Raw genomic sequence first — 22,800 nt, 5'->3', positions numbered from 1 at the left:
ATACATAATTATTAATTATAGTGTATGTCTACTCCGTAATTAATCATATTGTATGTCTACTCCGTAATCAAAAACCATGTGTTCATCTCCCATAAATCCAGGACGAGAGTACAGCCACAGTGGCACAGTGGCACAGACAGTCAACCGTGGACAGGCGCACAGACAGACGGGCTATCAGTCTGACCGTAGCCTAGTCACAGAGTCTGGTGGCAGTCTGGCCACTTTGGACAAGAGTATCGACAGTGGAATTGCTGAGCTGGGTTAGAGGCTGCCCCGTGCCTCAGGCGCCCCACTCCTGTCCAAGGCGAAGTTGCGTGTTGGTCTCCGTCCAGCGGAGTCCGACAGATCCTGTGGGTTATTTATTATTATCTTTGATTCTATTGAGATGATTGATTTTGTCTATATGATCTTGGATATAGATATAGGGGTACATATGTGGATGTACATACAGGTAGAATACTGTGTTTATATCAAGGATATTGTAATGTAGTAATCGAATAAATGATGGAATAAAGAAGTTCATGATAATGTGAGATTAATTTAGATCATTTCATTATTTCAGCGAGATTGACGACAATACCATACCGATACCATCAAATCATAACAACCACCGTTCCTGACCCGTCCCTCTCATCATTCCCCCAATCAATCCCCCAATCAATCCCCCAATCAATCCCCCAATCAATCCCCAATAATCCTGCCCTCCTGCATGGCCCCGTTCCTGGCAGCGGTAACCATACCGTACGAGCCATACGCATTGGAATGGAAGTGAAACCCGCCAAGTCTCCAACTTTCTCTCTTCATTCCCCTCTCCTTTTCTCTCTCTCTCTCTCTCTCTCTCTCTCTCTCTCTTCTTTCTTCTCTTTCTTCTTTCCTTTCTCTCCATCAACCCACTCGCGATCGGTCTCAAGTCCATCGACTCGTTCACTCGTTTATCCTCTTTTCTTTCTGCGTCATTTCTCTTCTCCAATCCTCAATTCTCTCCCGCATCCTCCATTCCTTCCTCAGCCTGGTGCTGCCTCTGCTTCTTCCCCGTGCCTTTCTTACCTTTCTTACATCTCTGCAAGGGGTCCTTTTGTTATTGTCGACGCCATCCAGGAACTCTCGCCCTGTCTCAAGTTGATTATCACCTTATATGATCCTCCTTTTATATTGCACCGTGTTTGTTTAAGGTTATTACACCCACGCTGCCTGGTTCTCGACGTCGTGCCCGCTCGGCTCCAGCCTCGTCATCTGACTCCGCCCCCATTGTCGCTCTCTCAAGGTACGTGACGCTCGTCCACGTCGCCGATCCGCTTATTTTATTTTTATTTTTATTTTTCCTTTTCCATTTTTCTCTTCCCTTTCCTTTTCTGTCCTTCTGTTTGCCGTTCTTGCTTGTTTCTTCTTCTGTTTTTCTTTACTCATTCCCCCTAGTTTGTTGTTTTTCCATCCCTGCAGACCGTGCGTCGCGTTGTTGTCGGTACCGCTCCTTCATCCTCACCGATCAGACCATCGTGGGCCTCTCCGGCCTGCTGCCTGTTCACCTCCACTGACCCCTCCGTAGCTCGATCCTTTTCATCTCGTCAATCGTATCCCTTGTCCACCCACCCTGACCTGTGGGTTTCCCTCGACTTCATCGTGACGACACTCGCACTCGCCCGTGGATAAAGAGCCGGCCGGATTCATCAAACAAGGAACGGGTCTTGTTCTCTCGTCGCCGCACATCGACTCGACCTATTTATTCGTCCGCCGTCCCATTCATGGTGACGTATTCCTCGTCTGCTCCGTCCTTCCAAAAACCAGCCCCGTACCTGAATTCCTCCGCCAAAATGGTCCGATTCCAACCGAGTAATATCCTCGGCGACCCGTTCGCTCTCGTCACCACCGCCATCGCCATGGTACGTGTCTGAGGACGCCTCTTGATGCTCGGCCGGTGCTGACTGTTCCCTAGATGGCCTGGATGATCGCCTTCATCTCATCCATCGTTGCCGACGTCATTGGCGGTTACCCAACCTACTCGTGGTGGGCCATTGCCTACATGCTTTGCTGCATCGGTGGCTTGGTCGTGGTCTTTGGCACTGACACTGGTCTGGTCTACGGCGTGGCGGTATGTGATTCCAATTCACCTGGTCCCACGATGGCAGGGGGTAGTGATGCTAATGGATACAGATTGTCGGTTACCTGGCTGCCGGGCTCGTGTTCACGACCCTCTCGGTGAACTCGCTGGTCTACTCCGAGAATCCCGCCTCGCAGGCTGCCGGCGCCGGCTTTATTCTCCTGTCCATGGTCATCATCGCCTGGATCTTCTACTTCGGATCCACCCCGCATGCCTCGCACCGTGGGTTCATCGACTCGTTCGCCCTGCACAAGGAACAGCCGCCCACGCCGTTCGGCGGCGTCCGCCCGATGTCGACCGCATTCGCGACCCGCCCCGAGACCACCTCCACGCAACCGCAGATGTACACATCCGCCCAGCTGAACGGATTCGAGACCTCGTCCCCCGTCTCCGGCTACCCGGGCGGTGCCCCGGGCGACAACCGGAGCTCGCAAGCCCGGTTCGGCAACCCGTCGACGACGAACCTGGGCACGGGCAGCACGCCCGACGTGGTGGGCGAGGTGCCGCAACCGACCGAGTACCCGTACCGAGCCAAGGCCATCTACTCGTATGACGCCAATCCCGAAGACGCCAACGAGATCAGCTTCAGCAAGCATGAGATCCTGGAGGTGTCGGACGTCAGCGGGCGATGGTGGCAGGCGCGGAAATCAACAGGGGACACGGGAATTGCCCCGTCGAACTATTTGATCTTGCTGTGATGTGTATCTGTCTTGCACCCTTTCTTTTTTCTATTTGATCCTTGTTTTATTGCATTTCTTATCTGGTTCCGACCTGTTACGGTCGTCGCGGTTTGGTCGCGGGAGAAAAAAATTGTCTTGATACCCTTCGAGTAAGATCTCACTCGGCGCGAGTCTGGTTTGCAAATCACGTTACGTCTTGATGGCTATGTTTGCACTAATTTGGTTTTTTTTTCTTTTTTTTTTTTTTCTGCTTATCTTTTCATATTTCCCTCTGTTTTATTTCTTTTTATTTTTGTGTGACTTTATTGTCCGAAGCCTTTCCGTGTGTCATGAATAGAGCCGGTGGAGTGTTCTATTTTCGGATTGATCTGTACGTGATTCGTGGCATTACTCTCCTTTATTTTCTCGACGGGCACTTGGCCCGGTCGATCTGTCGGAGTAGATGGTCTGGAGGGTCGAGGAATGAATCTGTGAAATTCAATGTAGTGTCTGTATGACTGGTCCAGATTTTTGTAATATTTGCGAGGGATGAAGCAGTTGGACGCCACGTGCGGAGGGCGTTGTCGGATTGGATATGCAGCTGCGGGACAAGTCATGGATCGACCGATTGATAGATGGATCGATCAATCTACCTAGGTATTGATCGAGTATGATCGATGGGTGGTTGCACTATCTGGGTCATTCCTGGTCCTCAACGCATGATATAGAAGAAGAAGAGAATATAAATAGATTCAGGAGCATCTGATCATCCTGCAGCTCGTGCGAACCAATGCGAGACTAAACTGGATTGATACTAACTCCTTCTTCCCCTCAACCTTTTTATCTGTGCTGTCTTTCTCTTTCTCTCTGTCTTGTCTTTTTATCTCTGTCTCTCCCTTCCTATCTTTTCGGTCCTCCACTCCTCGGGTCTCCATCTCCGCTCGTTCATCCGCTGTTTCCTCCCCTCGTTCCTTCTCTACTTCTCCACACCTCTTGACTCTATCCTCCTTCCTTCCTTCCCATCGCGTCATGCCATCTCCCTCGTCTCCGCAATGATCGAGTCTGTGGTTTTGGGGGCGGAGAACTACTATATCTCCTATCATCCGCACCATCGTACCCGGTGGAGCACCCTCTATCTTCCCTTCGTTCCTACTTAGTTTTCCCTTTCTTTCTTGAATTTTTTTTTTTCGATCATTTCAACCCTAATGCCCCTGTGGACTGTCTATCATAATATAATCCCACCATGGCCCTTAATTGGACGGCATGGAAGGCCAAATGGTTGCTGTTGAGGCGTCGACGATCGGCCGTTCAGGATCATCTGCCGCCCGAGGCCGACACCGCCAAGAATCCGCATCACCACAATCATCCGCCGTCTTCTTCCTCCAACAACTTCTTCCTCTTCCACTCCTCCTCCCCCTCCACCCCTCTCCTCCCTCCATCGCCTCATGTCCTCGACCACAGTCCGCCTCCCCTCGTGATCTTGACTCCGCCTCACTTCTCTCCCGTCTCTCGTCTTCCGCCGCCTCCCTTCAGACCGCCCCTGGTTCCGTCGAGGCCGATCATCCCTCCTCGCCCTCCTCCTCCGACCCCCGCCGTCTCCGCTACTACGGAGGCTCCTCCTCCCTTCACGACCCCCTAAGCGATCGTCTACCCGAGGACGACTCGTCTCGACGCCCGAAGTCTTTCCCTGCCAAGGGCCTGACCCCGTCGGTCGCCGTCACCCCACCCCCGCCGCCGCCACCGTCCTCCTCTGTCGATCCTCCGGCCCGCCCGCACCGGAAACCATCGGACTCGATCAGTCCTGCGCCCCAGCAACGGACCTCCCCGAAGAAAAAAGTCGCGGCGTCGTCTCCCCCCCGACTCCCCCAATCTCGCATCCGCCCCGTCGCCGCGCGTTCGCCCCGCCCCAGCCTCGGTGTACGTCGGCAGTCTCTCCTGGCGCTGCCCAACCCGCAGCTGATCACGAACCTGCTGGGCCCCGGCATCGCCCTCGACACCGACAGTACCGAGAGTTTCGAGACCGTCGCGGCGCCGGAGTCGACGATGCCCCGCAAGGTCTGGGTCAAGCGCCCCGGGGGCTCGGCCACCTTGGTTCCCTTCGCCCCGGACGCCGTCGTCGATGAGCTGCGGGACCAAGTCATCCTCAAGTATGCCAATTCGCTGGGCAAGGCCTTTGACGCCCCGGACGTCGTCATCCGCATCACCCCGCGCGATGGTGTCACCCCCGAGCGCATCTTGAGCCCCGAGGAGCCGCTCACCACCCTCCTGGACAACTACTACCCCGGTGGCCAGATGGTCGAGGAGGCCCTCGTCATCGACATCCTTCAACGCAACACCCCCAAACCCTCCCCGCGCCACACGGTCTACTATAACCACGAACCGGGAGACCATGGCGAGTACTTTCCCATCATGCCCGCCAACCCCAACGTTGCCACCCCGCCCGCCCATCCGTCCTCGGCCCCTAACCCCCACGCGGCCCCCTCCATCTCTATCCTCACCACAGGGATGCCGCCTCCGCTGCCGTCCCCGGGCAGCCGCGGCAACCGGCATAGTCGTCGACCGCCGCTCACGCGACATGCGACGAACTCACCTACTATTATCGGCCAACCCACCAGTGCGAAAGGTTTCTTCCCCCCCCACCTTTGTTTCTTTCCTCAAGAATCACCCCTGACCGTCAATAGATACCCCAACCGGTACCGTCCCGGCCCAGTCTACGCCGCCTGTTCCAGTCCCGCCGGGACCGCCGCCGGTGGTGGAGTCGCCGCAGAACCAGGCCATGACCCCACCGACCCGCGGATCCTCGCCCCGCCCCCGTCCCCCGACGAAGACGAAGAAGAGCACCCACCGGGAGTCTACGGGCGGCGCGTTTGGCGGGCTGATCGAGGGCACCGTCCCGCCCATCAACGTGTTGATCGTGGAAGACAACATCATCAACCAGCGGTTGCTGGAAGCCTTCATGAAGCGACTGAGTGTGCGGTGGAAGTGTGCCGCCAATGGAGAGGAGGCGGTGACCAAGTGGCGCCAGGGAGGGTTCCATCTCGTCCTGATGGACATCCAGCTGCCCGTGATGAACGGGTTGGATGCCACCAAGGAAATTCGCCGACTCGAACGTCTGAACGGAATCGGAGTGTTCCCCAAGACAGCGTCGGGACGCTCCAGCGCGGCTAGTGCGACCACCAAGTCGCCGCAGGAGCTGGATGGGGGGTCCTACCTGTCTCTCAAGCAGGAGGACAACCTCCATGACCTCTCCCTTTTCAAGAGTCCTGTCATCATCGTGGCCCTGACGGCGAGCAGTTTGCAGAGTGATCGTCACGAGGCTTTGGCGGCGGGTTGCAATGATTTCTTGACCAAGGTATGCCTTCCGGGGGGATGTCAGGGGGAATATGAACAAATTTACTAACGTTGAATCAGCCTGTCCGATTCGAGTGGTTACAGCAGAAAGTGACGGAATGGGGCTGCATGCAGGCACTGATCGATTTCGAAGGCTGGCGCAAATGGCGCGGGTATGCCGATGACAAGCCACCGGCCATCATCGATGGCGACGCCAGTCCAATGCGAATCGGCAACGACCCGTCAACCTCATCCTCCCATGGCCGCCGGGAGCGGGATTCATTGCAAAAGCCGAAGCCACCGGCCAGCAACGGGGTGTCCAGCTCGTTGGTCGCAGGGCCCGTGTTGTCGGACCTCAGTCGGGAAGATTCCGGCAGTACCAATGGGGAGGCCATGGATATGCCAACAAGTCCGATGACGCGTGTGGGTGATACCGCGTAGATCCCTTTTATCTTTTACCTCTCTTATGTTGACACTGTCGTTGTCTATGTTTTTTATTATGTTGTTTTGTTCTCTTCAGGGTAGATGCTTGTGTCTACTAACGGATACCCAGCATCGCGCATTTATGCGTTGTGCATTTTATTTATGCATTTATTCAATTTTTCTTTTCTCTTTGCTTTATACTGGGATTGTTGGGGTGTAGGTGGTGGTATATTATGATATATGTAGTTATATATAGTATATTCAATATAGTATAGTATTATACTCCGTACATGGATGTGGATGGATCTGGATAGGATTGATATAGGATGTGCTGAAGTGGGTTTATAAGTATGTGAATGAATATGAAATAGTACACTTGTAATAACACGCGTTCGGGCTACGCACTACCCACTGGGCCAAAAGACCACTATGACCAGACCCCATGGTCTGGTCCGCCCGAATCACACTATATATACCCCCTAGGGGGTTCGGCACTGTGACAACACTGTCGCAATATCAGATAGCGAGCGCACAAAAGGGCACCCACAGAGCCCAGAAGTGTCTAGATCTAGATATCTTTTGTAGCCGAGCCAGAGTGGCAGTCTTTGCGACATATACCCATTACAGTGGATGATACAAGGATATACAATAGATCAGACTAACCTAATGTGATGTAGTGGAAGCAGGATCAAATGTGTACATCATTACTAGACTTTACCTCACACTGAAGTAAAAAAACACAGTCTGCATCAGCTTGGATTTACTTGGAAGGAAGATCCATGGCTGTTTCCACAGGCAGTATAGTATCACTAAAAGGGTCTACGAGAGAGGTGGACTGCGGACTGTGTCTATCTCTTTCTCTGTATTCACTTATGTATTTATTCACTCCGGGCAGGAAGTATAATAGGCCCACAGTGAGGGAGGACTATTTAGGAATTCTATGGGAGTTGAGAGTATCGTTGAGTAGAAGAAAAGACCTACACGATCCTAGCTATTGTTCTTGTCACGCGGGTTATTATCGGGTATATCATGCTAGAGATGGTGAAGTCAAACCATACTACTGAACGGTGATTATGTTCGTTTCACCTGATATTTCGGCTATTAGCAGTATCAGTAAGTAGATTTAGATACATATCACGCAAGTTGTTCATCTTGTTTCAAACCATCCAGGTACCTTGACAAGCGGCAGTTCAGAGTTTCTCGATCCACGACACAAACCCTCACCATCCCCAACGACTAACCATCGACCACCAGATCACCAGGTCCGAAATGTATGAACATATATATAAAGATCAAAAATCTGAACCAGATAACGGGCGTCCAAAGGATAACGCCTCTCAAGCCTTCCACCCCTCCTCTAGAACATCGCGGACACTCCGCGGCTGGATCTCCGGGAACCGGCGGTTGAGCGACTCGTCCTCGGGCAGATCCAAGCCGCCGGCATTTGACCAGCGGCCAAATGTAGCAAGAATGTACTGGAGCTGTTCCTTGGGCATGAATGCGTACATGGACGGATGCGATGGGAGCTCTGTCGCCTGGAAGGTTTTCAACTTCTCTTCGCTGTCGTGCGTGACGTTGAATCTGACTCCTGCGGTAGAGCGTACTGCGTAAGCACTGACCTCGAACTATAACATATATAGGTGGGTGGATGAGTAGGTAAAACAAACCTTTGACCTCTTCCGCGATAGCAACCATTTCATTCCACGTCTTCTTGTCGCCGATGATAGTGCTCCGCTCGGGCCAGTCCGGCGCGCCAACGAGGGCAGCGATAAACCGGGCCACGTCGAAGGTGTGCGTGAACGCGACGGGCACGTCGCCCGATCCCGGGATCGCAGCCGTGTTGTGCGCCACGTCGACGGCACAGACGAATGGCTTGAGGTAGCTTTTGACTTTCGGCATCCCGTAGTAATCGAGGAAGAACCCGGTCGCGATCAGGCTGTACTCGAGGCTTGGGGATGATTGCAGCTTTTGCGCGGCGGCCAGTTTGCCTGTGATGGGGGGGAAGAGCGCTGCGTGTCTGGATAGGCGCGGGGGTTTTAGTTAGTGTGTGATATGTGGGGAGAATGTGGTGCAGAGGATGCAGGATGCGCTCACTCTTGGGTGTAGCGTAGGCCGAATTCGCTCGGGATGAATCGGTTTGTGCTTGATGAGTTCTCGGCGGCTTCGATGAGGTTTAGTTGGGCGTTGCTGGTGGTGTCGTCCATGATGGATACGGTCGATATGACGGTGTCGATCTTGTTGCTTTCTAGCAGGTTGGTGAGGGATGCGACATTGGAATAGTCCGCAGAAAGCAGTGCGACGCCTAGCTCTTTTGCTAGATCGTCGTCGGCCTGGGTCATTTACATGGTCAGCATTAGGAACCGAGAGAATACGGTGGCCGTTGATGCGATGTCTACCTGTCTTGTCAAAACATAGACGGGGTGGTTCGTGGTGTCTCTCAATATCTCGACGATAGCGCGTCCCACATTGCCGGTTCCACCGGCGACAGCAATGATGGCCATGGTTGGAGACGGTAGTAATTGTTTGAAGTTTTTCTGACTGTTGGTTCTTGCAGAGAAAGCGAGGGTCTATGGAAGTATTTATGCGGTTCGAGTCGTGGGCATCGGAGTGAATAGACCCCGTTGCGACGGGCAAAGACATCCATCTGTTAGAGGTGCTTAGCAATGACAGCGCCAGATCCAAGGATGATGATATCGATCCTCACTTGGATACTGTTGATTGGCTGTATAAGCCGATCCGGAGCTGTTGGTCTCCACAGTTGAGGAAATCCCGCATGGGAATTTGTCAGTCGGATCCAATTTGCTTCCGACCAGAGTTGGGGTAGTCGGTCTGTATCGATCGAGATAATTGTATCTGCGTGTCTGCTTCGACCGTGGTAGCCGATTTACGACCTGCGATTTCTGCTGCCTGTTGAAAACGCTTTGTCAAACATGGAGGGCTCGGAAGAGGTCGATGCACCACCCCAGGACAAACGCAGAAGAACCTCCAATGTATGATCTCCATGCCCGCCAACCCAGCGGATTACTCCAACAATCTATACTAGGCATGTGTACAGTGTCAGCGAAACAAAAAACGCTGCGACGGCGGCATTCCAAAATGTACTTCGTGCACAGAGCGCCAATTGGCGTGTACTTACCGCGGAGTCAGACGTCGAGGCCGGGGGAAAGCGTCAGTAGATCAGTTGGATATGGATGGTGTCATCGGCTTATCCTACTCCAGGAAACCACATATCGAGAAGCTGGAGGCTCGGGTCAGTGAACTGGAGACTTCTTTACGGCATTCGACGAGTGCTTCGGTGGGGTCTGCCGACAATGAAGTTTCCAAAGTGGGAACCGATCAGAACAGCGCTCAGTCTACTCTATCAGACAGACTGAATGCATCGGAGTCTGAAGCAAGTGCGCCAACGTGTCGCTCAGATGACCCCGAGCAAACGCAGAAAGCGCAGAGAGACCGATTCTTCACGATCCTCCCAGAGCAACCAACGGCGGAAACGCTCAGGTCAGAGGCGAACCACGGCGCTTTCACCAGCCCCATCTTCATCCAACTTCCCCCAAAGGCCCATCTCCAGTCTCTGTTCGAAGTGGCCCTCGTTGAACTCAATCACCAGGTGCCCTTCTTCGACACCCCCCTGTTGCTCACTCTGTTGGACGAACACTTCGCACACCCGACTGCTCCCCGAGGAGAAAACCCCCAGCGCTGGGCCATGCTCAATACAGCAGTAGCCGTCGCGATCCAACTCCGGACCGCCAAGGGCTCGGAACGTGCCATGATGGAGCTATCATGGGCTTTCTTTAAGAATGCGTTCAGCGTATACCCCGCCATTACCTTACGCGGCGCAGACATACTAGCTGTCGACGCGCTGCTCGCTATGGCTGTATACATGCAGGGCTCCACTGATCTGCGAACCACGTCGGTCCTGGTCTGTGCGGCCGCGCGCCTGTCGTCAACACTTGGATTGCATCGACCGACGTATTACTCTGGGCTTGACTCTGCTGCTGCCAACCGCAGTAGGAGGGCCTTCTGGGCCTCTTATCTTCTCGACAAGGACATATCTGTACGGACTGGATTGCCTTCCAACTTTGATCAGGAGGCAATCAGCCTTCATCATTTTAATATCGCTGTGCCTGGATCTGAGATAGGTAGCCACGGCTTGGGAATGGACATGTCGGCGTCCACTCTTATCCAGTTCCAGGTTCAACTAGCAATGATTGATTCCACTGTTGAGAAACGGCTCTTTTCCACCTCTTCTAACGAAAAGAGCGCTCACCAGCTCTTGAACATCGCAGCTGAGCTTGACCACCAACTGATGACCTGGAAAGCGAGCCTCCCGGTACATCTCCGAGCTGATCATCTCGACCGGTCCTCACCAACAACAACAATAGCCAGGGAGCCTATCATCCAGCTACACCTCGCGTACTACAGCACACTCTGCGAACTCCACTCCTTTTCCGCGCACCTCGATCCCCACGACGTCCCCAGTACCATACAGCAAGCCAACTCCGCAAGAACCACTCAAATATCCGCAGCCTCGGAGACAATCCACCTCCTACAATGCCTATCTCGCCGTGAACAACCCGGATATCTCTGGTACGTTTAGTCACATCAGACTCATTCTCCTCACTAATCATCAGTCAGGCATATCCTATTCTATCCCACGGCCGCATGCATCACGCTCGTCACTGTTGTACTTGACAGGCCTAGAGACCCCCAGGCGCGTTTCTGCGCCGAACGTATCGGTGAGCTCGTGGCGTTTCTGAGAGCCCTGCAGCGTGATGGAAACCTTGAAGTACAGGCTTTATTAGACCTATGCTGCGTATTGGAAAAGCTGGTTCTTAATACAATTCTGAACGCGGTAAATGTGACTACGGCCGAGGGTTCACCTTGCACTGGCATCGCCCTAGAGCTCGACACATGGAGACAGGTATGTTCGATCCCCCATCAATCTAAAGCAAAACAACAACAACAGCATTAAAAAAGAGACCCGAGGCGCGGAGTAGAAACAAACAGCATCTTCCCACTAACCACCAACCACAACAGCAAATCCTATCTCCCACCCACACCCACACCCACAACAGAACAAGCAGCATGCACCTCGCCTCCGGGCTACTGGGCAACATACCCAATCTATGCTCAATCGCCGCTACCACCTTTTCGGGTCTTCTGCCTAAGGGCCAGATACAGATATCGCCGGTTTCGAGCCTGCTTGCGCCGCCCTCGCTGGATCCTGGGAGGTATGGGTTTGGGTTTGCTTGATTGGGCCTGTTCTTTCTACATACCTAAGGTACGGAGTACATTATTGTAGACTGGTTGGTTGGGTGGGTGGAACCTGGCCTGTTGGCCTGACCTAGCATGACCTAGCTATGTGCAACTGATTAGGTTGGGATGTTGGTAGATGTGATGAATAGATCAAGCTGAGTCTTGTTGTCTTCAATGGATACGATACATACATAGTCGATTTACCACATTATAAATCATGTCACATGTACTCCGTAGAGCTAGTTGGTGATACCTAGGAGATAGATAATAAATAATACAGAGATACAGAACACTCCACCCACAACGCTCAATCCTAGAAATACAAATACAAACATCGATCATATCCAATCCGTCCCGTTCGTCTCGCTGAGTAGAGACAAGACAGTATCTGATCAACCGATAGTAGGAAATTAGACAACCACACTAGTAGGAATCTTGACTTGTCCCTTCTTGCGGTCTTCCGACGGCACACCATATCGTCGGCCCGGAGCAATCGAGCCACGTCCATCGTGTCCCACCGTCTCCTCGCTGAACTCGACGTCCCGGAAGCGGAACTCGAATCGAGACGCGGCCGGCGCCACCTTGTTCGTGCTCTGCTCTTCGCGCGCGGCTGCCTGTGCGCGCTGCTCGCCCTCGAGGCGCTCCTGTTCGAGCAGCCGCGTCCTGTAGTACTTGTTGGACTCGCGCGGCTCCTCCGAGTGGGCGAGGCGGTAGCGCTCCAGCGCCACGAGGTGCGGGTGCGGGATACGTGCCTCCGCCGGCTGCAGGACTTGCGTCTCGAACTCGCCCTTGCCGACGCGCTCAATGCGGCCGGGCTGCTGCGTCGCGCGGTCGACGGCCGCCGTGGGGTCGGCTGCAGTGGCCGCAGCCGTGGCGAGATCCTGGGCCGGCGCGGCGGAGAAGACGCGGCCAGCGTCGGCACGCGTGAAGTGACGCGATTCCGGGATCGGGTGGAAGATTTGTGCGTTGGTGAGCTTGTGCACGGGCAGGTCGTTGATGGACTCGTGTGCCCTTCTATTCTCTTTGTGGAGGGGTGTGGTGGGCACCATCTCGTGGACGGCCCGGGCATATGGGAGAGCCAGCTGCTTGTTCTTTGCATCAAATGCTGGTCAGCGACTGCGAATGTGTTTGCTTGTGGGAAGTGTAAAATTTGGGGTTGTGCATCAGATTATATGGCGTTCTAAGCATCCCGGTCATTGACCGGTCATAAAGACTAATCGAATTTTCCTTTTTTCTCATCATGCAAGTAGGTACCTTGGTGGAGGTGGAGGTGGAGGTGGTAGGGAAAAAGTAAAAAAAGAAAGGGAAAGAGAATAAATACCTGACTCTTCATCCTCTTCTCCAACTCAACCAACCGCACAACAGCTGCAACCCTCCTCATATCAACACCCAACTCGACACTAACAGCACGAACACTCTTCTTGTTCCTGCCCGTCACCCTGGCATGGATCTCATTCCGCAGCTCCTCACTGAGGATATTCTCAGCAGAGAAATAGGGGTTCAGCGGGAACGGATGCGTCAGGGCCGCCTTGCTGTTGGCACCTTCTTCGCCGCGAGCCCGACGCTCCTTCAGCCGCGTCAGGTAGTTGGTCCGCCCCGGCACGTGAGACTTCAGCTCGGAGCCTTCTTTGGCCAGCCATTGAAACATGTCTGTCCGCCATTTCCGGCTCTGGGGGGCTGGTGTTGTGCTGAAGGGACGGCTGCTGCCATTGGGGGCAGTGCTTGTGGAAGGGAGACGGGAGATGGAGGGGGATGAGGCTGTGGTGGAGGTGGAGGAGAGGTAGGGGAGGAGGGTGTTTGTGACCCGTTGGTTATGTATCCGGGGGGGCATTGTGGAGGTGTGTGAAGGGGGATACTCGAGAAGAAAGGGAAGAAGGGAGAGAGGTAGGAGGATTATTATAGTTAATAGTATACAATTGACCGATATACGGCCAATGGAGGAGTGGTGGGAGGGGGAGGGGATGGAGGGAAGATGGTTGAGAAAGACAACCGAGAGGGAACGCGAGGTCGAAGAAACTTTTCTCTGCGTCGGTCCGGGTCACGTGTGTGCCGGGAGGATCCGTGGCCTCAGGCACACCGGATCCACCGGATCACCTGATATATATCACCTGACCTACATCACATGACCTACGCAGCCACTACTACCTCACCAGTACGCCTACAGATGCAGTTGGATCAAAGAACGAACAATCTCGCTGTCAAACTAGGGAATAAAATCACATAATAATAAGTAATGCGCCTCTTTCCTCCTGGTCCAAGATGCGGCGTAAGAATCAGAGTAATAATAACGCGTTCATCCAAAGTAAAATCAACGGCCTCCCAACAACACCCAAGGAACACGCGCTGCGAACAGGATGCAAGTCGAACGAGAAGTAATGAAGAGACAGAACACCATGAAATAATAAATCAGGAAAGAAGGGGGAAGAGTAAAGAACATAAAGAAGGCGCTAGAAAATGGACAGGCGAGCAAATACCAGATGCCGTTTACCCCGTGGAAAAGCGTTCGTCAGATCAAAAAATCCCAAACTATAACCGTGTAAACGCCTCCCACGATGGGTGCTCTCCCGGAAATCCCAGATGCTTTATCATGACATGAGTTGATTATACCACGCGCACCCCGGCCGGATGCGATTTCCCTCTTTTCTTTTTTCCTTTTTGCTTTTCACTTTTTTTGTCGTTTTGGCTTTTCTTCGTCGTCGTCCTTTGACCCGGCGGTCCGTCCATTTCTGCTCCGGGGTCGGGATCGACGACATCCATCCATCCAGATACCACGTTCCGCCTGCCAAGGAATGCATCTGCGACTGCGAAACGGATCCGGAGACAGACAGATGGAAGTGGAATGCGAAGCGAAACCGAGCGCTCGACACCAATAGAGATCTATCCGACCCATGATGGCAGAACGCAAGAAAACACAATACAGGGTATGAAAAGACAGGGCAAGAAGGGATAGAACACAAAGAAATATCAGAACACAAAAGCCGACCAGGAAAATTCCGAAGCTCCCGCAGGACGAATCATTAACACACGGATGATCAAAATGCAACCCCCCAAAAGAAAGCGACAGTATAACAGGGCGCCCATTAATCCATGCTGCTGAGCGACACAAGGAACACGATCATCAAAAAGAACAAGAAAGGGGAGAATTAGAAGAAAAAGATGATGAAGAAGAATAAGAGAAGAAGGGGTAAATAGGTCAAAGATCAAGAAGAAGATAAACGAATAGCAGAAGCATAAAGCACGAGTCCAACCTTACTCCAAGGAGGAAGGGGTGCCTCCGAATGCTTGTTCTAGCTCGTAAAGAAAGAAAGAAAAAGCAACAAATTCCCAGATTGCGCCAACTACCTGAAATGATTCATGAAAACATGCCGGACATTAGCGTCACCCGGATCCGTCTCGGCGACTGCCCTAGCCCTCCTACCGACCAAGCATGTAGTCGGGGTAGGGCGGGTTGAACCCCCCCGGGTTGGGACCGGTGGTGCCGTTGGTGCCGTTGGCCGCCCCACCCGAGGGGGGCGGTGTCGGGGTCATCATCGGGTGCAGGGGGCTGCGGATCCCCAGTCCCGCATTGGAATTGTAGGCGGCGGCGGGATTGGGAATTGGCCCATGGGGCCCCGGGCCGTGCAGGGTGCCGTTACCCCTCATGCCGATCGGCTGGGGCAACCCGGGCGGACCCTGCGACTCCAGTCCCGGGGGTGGTCGGGTGACGCCCGCGAACCCGTGGCCCGACAGGCCGGCGAGGTTGGCGCCGCTGCCGCCGCCGCCCCCGGGTCCAACTCCCGACGACGCCATGGCCGCAGCGGCGGCAGCAGCAGCGGCGGCGGCGGCCTGCTGGGAGGACTGGCCGGACCGCACCCCCAGTGGGTTCTTGGAGAAGCTCAGGCGGATGCCCGTCTTCATGCTGTTGGACAGCCTGAAGCCATACAACTCGTTCAGGGACTTGCCGGCCGTGCCGACATCCTCGAACTCGACGAAACACATGGGGCCGTTCTGTTTGTTTCGGAAGCAGAGTCGCTTGTAGCCGCGCTGCTTCGAGAAGAGCGCCTTCAGCTCCTCCTCCGACGTGTCCGGCGGCAGGTTGCCGACGTAGAGGGTGTTACAGGGCGGGTTCTGGTCGTTCGGGTTGGCCGCGGGGAGGCTGTGGCTGTGACGGGAGGGATGGGAGTTCCTGGAGGGGTTGCCGTGGGGGTTGCTGTGAGGGTTGTTGCTGTGCGGTTTGCCGTATGGGACACCGTGGCCGGCGCCCATGGTGGTGGTGGTGGGGGTCATGGACGGGGGATAGGCCGTGGAGGGGGTGGAGAGGCCCATGTGAGCGGCGGACCCGCCGGCGGGGTAGTTCGGCACGGGGGACGAGGAGATGTTGGTCGCCAGCGAAAGATTGGCGAACTGGCCGGTGGGGATCGGCGGGTTGGTCGCCCGGCGGAAGGAGATGGAACCGGCGTGTCCTTTCTCCGCGTAGGCCAGCGGATTATCGAGGATCACGGACGTGTCATCCTCCGGTTCCCCGTCGATCATCGCCTTGCCGCTGACGCGGGGGAGGTCGTGGGCGATGCCGTTGCCGATGGGCGACTGTGGAGAGAAGAGGGTGTGGATGCGGTTCCCGGCATCGGCGGGGGCGGGGGCGGCGGTGGAGGGGGGAAGGAATCGCTGGCGGCCGACGCGGGGCCATTGGCGGCGAGACTCTGAAAGGTGCCGTTGAAGCGCGAGGACTGGCGCGAGACGGGACCGGTGGTGGGGATGCCGTTGCCCAGGAACCCGCGCGACGTGGCGGAGTGGTCGATGGTGTTGCGCCGGGGGCCCGGACCGTTGTACAGCTCCACGATCATGTTGGCATTGTCGGTGGAGTTGCGCTTGCCGTGGAGCAGCTGCTGCGCTTCCTCGGCGGCATCGGGCGAGGCGAACCGCGCGATCGCACTCTTGTATCCCGCGTCCTCCGCGAGGTCAACCGTGACGAACTCGACATCGACCAGGCCCTTGGAGAAGAGCAACATGCTGCGCAGGGCGTCGTGGCCCGTGTTCTGGGGGAGTTTGCGCATGATGATGGCGTTGGAGCCGGAGACGGGGGATCGCGCGAAGCCGTTGAGGCGGCGGGAGGACCGGTCGGAGTCGGGGTGGCGCATGGCGGTCGGGGTGACGGCGTCCAAGGAAGCGGCCGAGGCGGCGTGGGGGGAGAAGGGGTCGGGGAAGGAGGAGGTTAGCGACGAAGTCGGATGCGACATGGCGGGGGGATACACGTCGGTCGACATCGCATTCTGAGCCGTCGAAGGCGGCTGCGACAAGGGGAATGACGGATGTGGCGGCGATGCGCCCGACGAGACGGACGGGGTGAGTTGGTTGGTGTTGAACGACCCAGGACTGGTACGGGCGGACTGATTCGAACTGCCACTCATGCCTCGCGAAACCACACACTTTTCCGATCACACGAAGGGGGGGTATTCGTAGGGAGGTCGAGGAGAGAACTCCACGCGTTGGTCGATGGGAGCAGACGGACGTCGACGATCTGAATGCGCCCGGTGTGTGTGCGATGGAGAGGGGGGGAGGCGAAACGGATGATCAACGCCGACGATGATGATCGCAGGAAGTCTAGAACTCTGGATGCGAGATGCAGATACGCCGAGAGGTCTTTCGAAATGGATGATTGGCAACAGAGGAACGCGCACGCAAAGGTCGCGGCGGGAACGAAATTGCGACAGCCGGAGGGACCAGATGGAGGGAGGGGGGAAAAGACGACGGGATAGGCAGTGATGGGATGAGTAATGATGGGATCACCAGACAGGAATGAACGGAGGTATCCGATGCGACAGGCAAGAAATGAGACTTGACTAGTCCTCGAGATAATAAAATATGGATGAGATGGACCGGGGAATAGTCATAACACGATGTGAAGCAAAGAACAGGGTTGGGGTCGGGAATAGGAGAAGCAGCGAAAACGTGAAAGAGGAAGGAGGAAATGAAGAGAAGAGAAGCAAGAGAAGAGGGGGAAGGGTAAGGGGATATGCGAAAGAAAGAAAAAGGTAGAGAAGGAAGTAAAAAGGAGGGAAGGATAAAGAGGTGCGACAGAATAGAAATAGGGACGTGAGTATTGGGGGGGTTTGAATTTTGGGGGGGGAAGAGAGTAGAGAGGATGGGAAGGTTTGATTAGCAGGAATAGTAGAAGTAATACGCAGGTCAGAACAGCAGAGGATGATGGTCGAGGTGTAAATTTCCCGCGGATACAAAGAGGGGGAGAAGGAAGGAAGAAAGCGGATGTACGCAGTAGAGAGAGAGAGAGGGAGAGAGAGAGTGATGTGAAAGAGAAGAAGAGAAGAGAGAACGAGGACGCAAGAGGGGGGGATGAATGAATGGCTTTGGATGGCTTGTCCGTTGGTATGGCCAGGCTCCGTACTATGGGGTCACGTATGGTATGACCCTGTAATTACCGGGAAATACACACCACCACGGGGGCCCGATTAGCGGATATCCATCCTCCACAGACCACCAACTGGCCCAGGAGCCAGTGGTAATTAAACATACCCGTTCTGTAATTCGATGACGGCTCCTTTCGTTCTTTTGGAACCCCCCCGAAATCGAGTCGAGTCGAGTCCGGAACAGTCAACCCTGGGTCTGGGGGAGTTTCGGTCCCATGGATCTATCCATTCTTCCATTCTTCCCCTTATTTGATCGCTCACGATGCTACTCTCCTCTATTGGATTTCATTCTATTACTTCATCTGATCCTTTTTTATTTCCTTCCCTCCGTACTCCGTACGTTCCATTCCATTGTCATCATGATGTTGATATGACTAGTTCATTTCCACAGCTGAACACAATCCCAACGAACTAACCTCCACGCTAACGATCCATCCCTATCCAACGAAAGCCCGTAGCTCCCGTCAGAGGCGCGACGGTCGACTTCGGACACGACGCGCTTCTTCCTGGGTCTGGCTGGTGATCGTCCCTGACCCTGTGTCTGGATCATCCTCCTGTATTTTACCGTATTGGTTTTTCCACCTTCAATCCTCGAGTCTAGGTTGTTCATAGAACATCCAGCCTGATCTATCCACCCATGTTGACATTCTCCATCCAGCCTATTATAACATTGGAAAGGAACAAGACAAGAACAATGGAGACTTTCCGGTTCGGTGGAGAGATGCGCGACTGTCACTTGCCGAGTGCGGCGCATCTGCCGCATGCGATGGTGCGTGTGCCGAGCGTACCTTAGACCATCCATACATCCCCTTCTGTCTTCATACAAACCTTCTCTATTAGGTACACTATTCATCATGTGGTCATGACATCCGTTGGTTGGTTAATAAAGAAAATTCTTAATAAGAATAATAAAGAAATATATATAAAGTTGATCATGACAGCCGAGGAATGGTGAAGAATGGATCTCTCTGCTCCACTTCCAGCCATCAGGCACGCCCAAGGTGTCCACTTTTCTGATATTCTCCCCTGAAGACTCGGGTCACCTTCATTCAAGCCCTCAACCATCAACCAAATCAGCCACTTTTTCGACCAGTGCCGCTGGTATCTCTCATTAGTCACGCTGCCGAGGTGATCATGAGGCGGTGCCACCTTTTGTACGACCGTCGCCGAACCCGTGGACAAATGCCGACAGTGTGATCTCTCTCATTGCAAGTATAGTTTGCGACGCGTTCCTGGATGAGCCGGGAGAAGACGTCAGGACCGTGACTTTCCGGGTTTCTACCTATTGAGTACGCTTGTGTACATCGATGCGTGGATCATCATGTGATTAGACTTTATATATACAGTTTTATATTACCTATTATATTCTATTAATTTATCTTATAATTCATTCTCCTCAAGAGAATGACGTCCCCCAACTGCCTCCTGCACAATGCTAGGATGGCCCCTGACAGCTGGACGAAATCCAAAGGTTAAACGGCACCGTCGACGCCCCCGATCTGCGGCCTGGAATTGTGTCCGTGGCCAATCAGCTTACTTGGCTGGACTGGTTATGGTTCTTGTCAGCTACTACGATGATCTCTATACTACTATACTCCATGTATTATATACTACATAGGTATATCAATATCTATACATCTATAGCTATAGATATACACACCAATTTCTCGCATGACTCTAGGCTCCTCTTCTACCCACCGCTTTAGTAGGGTACTCAGTAATACAGCACTAATCACTGTCAGCGCCCAGGGCCTACTCCTGAGTACCTAGTAATGAGGCCATCAACCCTAAAAAGGGAGTCACTTGTCCAAGTTACTTTGCGGTCACTCTATCATCATTTGCAGTCATTCTGCCATCACTGCACTATCATAAGAGATGAAGGTAAACTCTTTGCCTCCCTTTGTTCCTACGTCTACAAAACCCCATCTCCGAGAATCCTGCGTTGAACTACCACTTTGAATCAACCTTCCATGTCGTCGCACTGAATATAGGGTTACTTACGAAAGCCAAAAGCGTCATAATATCTTTTATACCCGACTGCTAATCAGCGCATATCGTGTTTCAAGCTCTACTTCATGCCCATAATCATGTTTACAAACGCCCAAACCGACCACATCACTTATGACGAATTCCGCACTGCAATCGATTCAGCAGTCCACCAGAGAAACAGCGCATACAGCAATGCATACGCACTTTCAATCCGCTGGGAAGATGACGATACTCGCGCTCACGAAGACACGGCACACTTCCAATGCATACTAAAGATGCTAGGCCTTCCCAAGGCCGACGAATTGGTCCTCCAGCCCACAGATCGCACCCCAGGCTGGACAGTGCAAAGCTCTATGGTGGAAATGCTCGAGGCGGCTAGAATATCCCAAGGAAAAGCAATAATCCTTTGCCATTACGCTGGTCGTGCATATCATGACAAAGGTGCCTTCATGGCTACTGCCCAGGCTGATGAACGGCCCATGAATTTGGGTGTGTTTTGCCTGGATCTTGCCCTGGACCGTAGCTACTACCTCGCTGATATCGACCATGTCGATGTTGTCTTCTTCCTTGACTGCTACTACGGTTTTGAGGCGTCGAGGGCTCCGCCGAACAGCGGCGACCGGATTGTGGAAATCCTTGCGGCAACTGGGAAGACCCCTCGCAGTGCACTTGGCTTACCTCCGGCGAGAAACACGGTGACGGGAATTCTAGCTGTAGAGATGATGCGCCGACAGCGCGAAGGACACCGCTCTGTGGAATTTGCGGACCTTGTTCAAGCCCTGCGTGGGAGAGATACTGTCGTGGTGACGCCCGTCCATGGCCTTACAATGGGCGCTTCCTCTGTTTGTCTCCCTCTATTGGGTTCGGAAGCGGTTGATACGAACGCCGCCCCCGAATACCCTTCTTTACGAGCTGTCTTCAGCGTTTCGGTGTTAGAGACTGTGTCAACAGAACAGTTAGATGGTCTTGTCTCCTGGATGAAAACACTCCCGTCGGGTCTTTCCCTTACTCTTGATGCCGTGTACCAGACGACGACCTCGACCTGTCTCGTCATCCAAGGCGCATATTCAGTTTATTCCAAGCTCAGGGGAATCAAAGGGATCAGTCTCGTTACGGAGACAGGAACCCAGAACCTTTCTGTCACAGAACCTTCTCTCGGAGGTTCATCCATCTATGTGTTATATCACATAAGACTGCCAGGCACCCAAAGTGATTGTCAGTTTGTCAGGTTAGAGTTCATGACCACTAGTTAGTTATTCCTTGAGAAATCTTCATTTTGTTGATTTTTATTGAGTGTATCAAAAACTTGATACATATCAAAGAGAAACTTAGAGGCTGCGCCCTAAAGTTAAATCCAATGAAGGACCGTCGTGATACGCCACATGTCTACGTACGAGTACGAATGCGAGTACCGCACAACCAACATGCCCCAACGCGCCTCTTGAAATCCTAACCAGTCAACGCGTAGGCTATCCGCGACAGCCGACTGGATCGCAACTCCATTCCGCTCGAGCTAGAGTTCCCCCTGCGCCGAATGCCGACTGTAAGTTCACATCGGTTGTAAGTGATCCGCGGAATACTACGAGGGGTTCTCGTCGTGATACTTCCGGAACTGAAAGCCGGCGAGACTACGTAGATATTAGCTAGGATATACCAGCCGGTAAAGGCTATGAGCCTGATGACATATTCATGACATGCCACAACGTCAAGACCGTTAATGCAGGGCTAGGCCAGTGGAAATGGGGAATCTCTCATGTCATAATGTAATATAACAGACCCTTGTAATGTACAGGTAGGTAGATAGGTGGATGGGTCAGAAGTAGCTAGCTCTTCTGTACTGCGATCCCGAATAAGAAAATAGAGCAATAGTATAACAGCCCACTGTGAACGCCACGACAAATGCCAGAATCAAACCCGCTCAGAGGGTCACTTGAGAGGGTATGCTCTCTTGTTGAACCCCGTAGCTAACGCACCACGACGAAAACCACCAAAGTAGATGGATATCACAAGATTCAGTTCTTCTGCTTGGGTTTCATCAACCCGCCCTATAGTCGCAATATTGCCAGTTAGCCATGTCCCTTAAACACGAACGCCTCAATCATTCTCCCTCAGGATATAACCCACCAGACTCAATAACTTCCACACACTGTCGCTGGGCTGTGCCCCCACACCAAGCCAGTATTTCGTCCGCGACTGATCGAGCGTCACGTCTTTGACCGGGCGAGCCGAGGCGCTCTCGTCGTGGACATTGTTGTTCGTCTTGGGGACGGGGTCGTACGTGCCGATGACTTCGAGGGGTTTGTTGCCGCGGGCGGATCTATTCCCATTAGCTAGGTGGAACGTGGAGAAAACAGCGATTGGTTCCGTGCTGAGTTGCTGAATAGCGACTTCTCGTCGGGGAAGAGAAAAGTAGAGCGAGAAAAAAGAAAACATACCGAGCCTGCGCAACGACGATATTGTAGAACGGCTGGTGCTTGTTGCCGAAGCGGGCGAGACGAATGCGAAGGACCATCTTGGCGGGTATGAATTGACGCTGGACGGGGAAGACTGCTGGCGCTGCGAGACGAACTTCCGGAGACAATTAATTGATTCTGATGCGATTCCCATCGGCGCTGCTCGTCGGGGATTCAGTTATTCCGGG

General features: G+C 53.6%; 10 protein-coding genes across 10 annotated transcripts; 5 read left to right on the top strand and 5 right to left on the bottom strand.

Moving 5' to 3' along the window:
- The first annotated feature begins 692 nt into the window (after positions 1-692).
- On the top strand, positions 693-1,837 carry P168DRAFT_107499 (uncharacterized protein). Its single transcript, XM_024832540.1, has 2 exons — positions 693-1,264; positions 1,547-1,837. The coding sequence occupies exons 1-2, from the start codon at positions 763-765 to the stop codon at positions 1,648-1,650; spliced, it is 606 nt and encodes a 201-aa protein (XP_024694865.1). The 5' UTR covers positions 693-762; the 3' UTR covers positions 1,651-1,837.
- On the top strand, positions 1,812-2,796 carry sho1 (osmosensor SHO1; the record flags this gene model as incomplete). The annotated part of the gene is made up of 3 exons (XM_024839994.1): positions 1,812-1,880; positions 1,934-2,089; positions 2,152-2,796. The coding sequence occupies 3 exons, from the start codon at positions 1,812-1,814 to the stop codon at positions 2,794-2,796; spliced, it is 870 nt and encodes a 289-aa protein (XP_024694864.1).
- An 815-nt stretch (positions 2,797-3,611) lies between these two features.
- On the top strand, positions 3,612-6,798 carry P168DRAFT_288216 (uncharacterized protein). The gene is made up of 4 exons (XM_024836739.1): positions 3,612-4,231; positions 4,291-5,380; positions 5,439-6,109; positions 6,169-6,798. Exons 1-4 carry the CDS (start codon positions 4,001-4,003, stop codon positions 6,526-6,528), a joined length of 2,352 nt encoding a protein of 783 aa, XP_024694863.1. The 5' UTR covers positions 3,612-4,000; the 3' UTR covers positions 6,529-6,798.
- An 809-nt stretch (positions 6,799-7,607) lies between these two features.
- On the bottom strand, positions 7,608-9,368 carry P168DRAFT_325154 (NAD(P)-binding protein). Its single transcript, XM_024840961.1, has 5 exons — positions 9,215-9,368; positions 8,907-9,154; positions 8,605-8,840; positions 8,178-8,527; positions 7,608-8,098 (listed from the first exon to the last, which is right to left on the bottom strand). The coding sequence occupies exons 2-5, from the start codon at positions 9,009-9,011 to the stop codon at positions 7,848-7,850; spliced, it is 942 nt and encodes a 313-aa protein (XP_024694862.1). The 5' UTR covers positions 9,012-9,154; positions 9,215-9,368; the 3' UTR covers positions 7,608-7,847.
- Positions 9,185-11,910, top strand: P168DRAFT_107473 (uncharacterized protein). The gene is made up of 5 exons (XM_024832539.1): positions 9,185-9,500; positions 9,554-9,678; positions 9,730-11,097; positions 11,146-11,431; positions 11,548-11,910. Exons 1-5 carry the CDS (start codon positions 9,441-9,443, stop codon positions 11,761-11,763), a joined length of 2,055 nt encoding a protein of 684 aa, XP_024694861.1. The 5' UTR covers positions 9,185-9,440; the 3' UTR covers positions 11,764-11,910.
- Positions 11,911-11,982: 72 nt separating this feature from the next.
- P168DRAFT_288213 (mitochondrial 37S ribosomal protein mS45) lies at positions 11,983-13,736 on the bottom strand. Its single transcript, XM_024836738.1, has 2 exons — positions 13,088-13,736; positions 11,983-12,857 (listed from the first exon to the last, which is right to left on the bottom strand). Exons 1-2 carry the CDS (start codon positions 13,595-13,597, stop codon positions 12,177-12,179), a joined length of 1,191 nt encoding a protein of 396 aa, XP_024694860.1. The 5' UTR covers positions 13,598-13,736; the 3' UTR covers positions 11,983-12,176.
- Positions 13,737-15,180: 1,444 nt separating this feature from the next.
- P168DRAFT_279716 (RNA-binding protein) lies at positions 15,181-17,153 on the bottom strand (the record flags this gene model as incomplete). Its single annotated transcript, XM_024835812.1, has 2 exons — positions 15,181-16,445; positions 16,490-17,153. 2 exons carry the CDS (start codon positions 17,151-17,153, stop codon positions 15,181-15,183), a joined length of 1,929 nt encoding a protein of 642 aa, XP_024694859.1.
- A 1,371-nt stretch (positions 17,154-18,524) lies between these two features.
- P168DRAFT_288211 (uncharacterized protein) lies at positions 18,525-19,134 on the bottom strand. The gene has a single exon (XM_024836737.1). The coding sequence runs from the start codon at positions 19,021-19,023 to the stop codon at positions 18,550-18,552; it is 474 nt and encodes a 157-aa protein (XP_024694858.1). The 5' UTR covers positions 19,024-19,134; the 3' UTR covers positions 18,525-18,549.
- A 1,123-nt stretch (positions 19,135-20,257) lies between these two features.
- On the top strand, positions 20,258-21,723 carry P168DRAFT_325150 (uncharacterized protein; the record flags this gene model as incomplete). Its single annotated transcript, XM_024840960.1, has 2 exons — positions 20,258-21,001; positions 21,628-21,723. 2 exons carry the CDS (start codon positions 20,258-20,260, stop codon positions 21,721-21,723), a joined length of 840 nt encoding a protein of 279 aa, XP_024694857.1.
- Positions 21,724-22,171: 448 nt separating this feature from the next.
- Positions 22,172-22,671, bottom strand: P168DRAFT_316279 (mitochondrial 37S ribosomal protein bS16m; the record flags this gene model as incomplete). Its single annotated transcript, XM_024839993.1, has 3 exons — positions 22,172-22,204; positions 22,284-22,476; positions 22,595-22,671. The coding sequence occupies 3 exons, from the start codon at positions 22,669-22,671 to the stop codon at positions 22,172-22,174; spliced, it is 303 nt and encodes a 100-aa protein (XP_024694856.1).
- Positions 22,672-22,800: the final 129 nt, after the last annotated feature.

The sequence above is a fragment of the Aspergillus campestris genome, assembly GCF_002847485.1.
Source record: "Aspergillus campestris IBT 28561 chromosome Unknown P168scaffold_3, whole genome shotgun sequence".
Lineage (NCBI taxonomy): Eukaryota > Fungi > Ascomycota > Eurotiomycetes > Eurotiales > Aspergillaceae > Aspergillus > Aspergillus campestris.
The sequence above is the reverse complement of the archived record's forward strand: the minus strand, read 5'-3'. Positions and strand labels throughout refer to the sequence as shown.